The sequence below is a fragment of the Alosa sapidissima genome, chromosome 11 (assembly GCF_018492685.1).
Source record: "Alosa sapidissima isolate fAloSap1 chromosome 11, fAloSap1.pri, whole genome shotgun sequence".
NCBI classification, from domain to species: domain Eukaryota; kingdom Metazoa; phylum Chordata; class Actinopteri; order Clupeiformes; family Clupeidae; genus Alosa; species Alosa sapidissima.
In genome coordinates this window covers 23498721-23501220 of record NC_055967.1, presented here as the reverse complement: position 1 = coordinate 23501220, position 2500 = coordinate 23498721, and the positions used below count along the sequence as shown (strand labels likewise).

Genomic DNA, 2500 nt, shown 5'->3' with positions numbered 1-2500 from the left:
TCCTCTCTTCTTCTCTCCTCCCCTCATGTCCTCTCCTCTCCTCCTCACCTCCTCTCCTCTTCTCTCCTCCCCTCATCTCCTCTCCTCTCTTCTCCCCTCATCTTTTCTCCTCTCTTCTCTTCTCTCATCTCCTCTCTTCTCATCTCCTCTCTTCTCCCACCTACTCCTCTCCTCTCATCTTTTTCCATTTGATTTCCTCCTGTCTTTCCTCCTCTATCCTCTCCTAAACACTTCTCTCATTCAGTTTCCTTATCTCCTTTTCTCTCCTCCTCTCTCTCTTCTCCCCTTCTCTCCTCCTCCCCTCCTCTCCTCTATTCTCATCTCCTCTTCTCTCCTCTCCTCTCCTCTCCTCTCCTCTCCTCTTCTCTCCTCCTCCTCTCCTATCCTCTCCCCTCCTCTCCTCTCCCCTCCTCTCCTCTCCTCTTCTCTCCTCCTCCCCTCCTCTCCTCTCTTCTCTCCTCTCCTCTCCTCTTCTCTCCTCTCCTCCTCTCTTCTCTCCTCTCCTCTCCTCTTCTCTCCTCTCTCCTCCTCCCCTCCCCTTCTCTCTCCTCCTCCTCTCCTCTCCTCTCCCCCTGGCCCCCTGATGTCTCACCTGGTATGGGGTTGAGGAGCCCCCCCACGTGCAGGTGAAACTCTGGGTCCGTGGGGAAGGTGTAGCGCACCTTGAAGCCCAGCCCCTCCAGCTCCTCGTCGCTGCTGAACTTGATCCACATGAAGCGTCCAGTGGAAGTGACCAAGCCAGGACTGCGCGACCCGCAGAAGCGGTCAATCAGCGGCGAGAAGCCAAAGGGACCGTCACGGACCTCGATGTTGTCAAAGCGACACTCAAACGACGTCTCAATGTAATAGAGGTCATCAAACTCCAATTGGATCCTCTTACGAGGGAAAGCTGAGGAACGACAGACAAGGAAGAAAGAGAGAGAGGACGAGAAAAGAGAGAGCAAGAAAGAGAGAGAGGAGAAGAAAAGAAATGGATGGACAGACAGACAGAGAGAACCAGAAAGAGATACTCATAAATGCTGATGTAAAGTCAATCAATCTAAAAGAAATTTACAAAAACAATAAAAAATAAAAATTCAATAAAAAAGAAACTAGTCTGCGACATGAAAATGAAACATAGCATACACACCCTCAACATACAACATACTGTACCCATTAAGACGAACACACACTCGTTATGTGGGGAAGGGGATAGGTGAACATACCCTCTAAGATGAAGACACACTCTTTGTTGGGGGGGTAGGAGTTGGGGTAGTTGGGGGAGGTGAACTCGCCCCCGTTGAGGTTGCGCACCCACGTGCCACAGTTATCAGGCTTCTGCCGACCTGACTTAGGGGGCAACTGGACCGCACTCTGGGGCTCTGTAGACAAATACACACGCAGACAACCACACATGCACACACATACACACACACATGAACAGACACATTCACATACACCAACAAAGACAGAAAGAAAGAGACAGTGAGCTGACCAGACACAGTAACACACACACACACACACACACACACACATGCATAAACACACACAGGCACACGACCACACACACACATATGTGCACATTTCCTAAGGAATCTTATTTATTTCAGTTTAAATGAATTAGTTGTGACCTCGGCCTCATAGCTGAGCCAAGACTGAAATCCCATTTCAATTAAGCGGCAGCGGCGGCAGCAGCAGCAGGCAGGCGGGGGGGCAAAGGGCTGCTGGATCTGTGATAAATACATAATCCAGAGCAGGAAGCCGCGCACATGGCCAGCATCTGGGACCAGCAAGAGCGTGTCGGCGCGGAGGAGAGGGAGACGGTGGAGAGGAGAGGAGAGAAGAGGAGAGGAGAGTAGAGGAGAGGGGAGGAGAGGAGAGAAGAGGAGAGAAGAGGAGAGGAGAAGAGAGGGTGGAGAGGAGAGGGGAGAGGAGAGGAAAGGAGAGGAGAGGAGAGAAGAGGAGAGGAGAGTAGAGGAGAGGGAAGAGGAGAGGAAAGGAAAGGAAAGGAAAGGAGAGGAGAGAAGAGAAGAGGAGAGGAGATGGTGGAGAGGAGAGGAGAGAGGAAAGGAGAGGAGAGGGTGGAGAGGAGAGGAGAGAGGAAAGGAGAGGAGAGGAGAGGAGAGAGGAAAGGAGAGGAGAGAGGAAAGGAGAGTAGAGGGGAGGAGAGGAGAGAAGAGGAGAGAAGAGGAGAGGAGAAGAGAGGGTGGAGAGGAGAGGGGAGAGGAGAGGAAAGGAGAGGAGAGGAGAGAAGAGGAGAGGAGAGTAGAGGAGAGGGAAGAGGAGAGGAAAGGAAAGGAAAGGAAAGGAGAGGAGAGAAGAGAAGAGGAGAGGAGATGGTGGAGAGGAGAGGAGAGAGGAAAGGAGAGGAGAGGGTGGAGAGGAGAGGAGAGAGGAAAGGAGAGGAGAGGAGAGGAGAGAGGAAAGGAGAGGAGAGAGGAAAGGAGAGTAGAGGAGAGGAGAGGAGAGGAGAGGGGAGAGGAGAGGAAAGGAAAGGAAAGGAAAGGAAAGGAAACGAGAG

At 52.0% G+C, this 2500-nt stretch overlaps 1 protein-coding gene across 2 annotated transcripts in view; it reads right to left on the bottom strand.

Annotated features, from left to right (window-relative positions):
- The window catches only part of neto2b (neuropilin (NRP) and tolloid (TLL)-like 2b), a 14176-nt gene that overhangs the window by 10141 nt on the left and 1535 nt on the right, over positions 1-2500 (bottom strand). For both annotated transcript variants that reach the window (XM_042110403.1, XM_042110404.1), the window contains exons 3-4: positions 1206-1361; positions 593-889 (exon numbers count right to left, since the gene is read on the bottom strand). In XM_042110403.1, coding sequence (XP_041966337.1) covers positions 593-889; positions 1206-1361 — 453 coding nt within the window. The remainder of the gene's footprint in view (positions 1-592; positions 890-1205; positions 1362-2500) is intronic.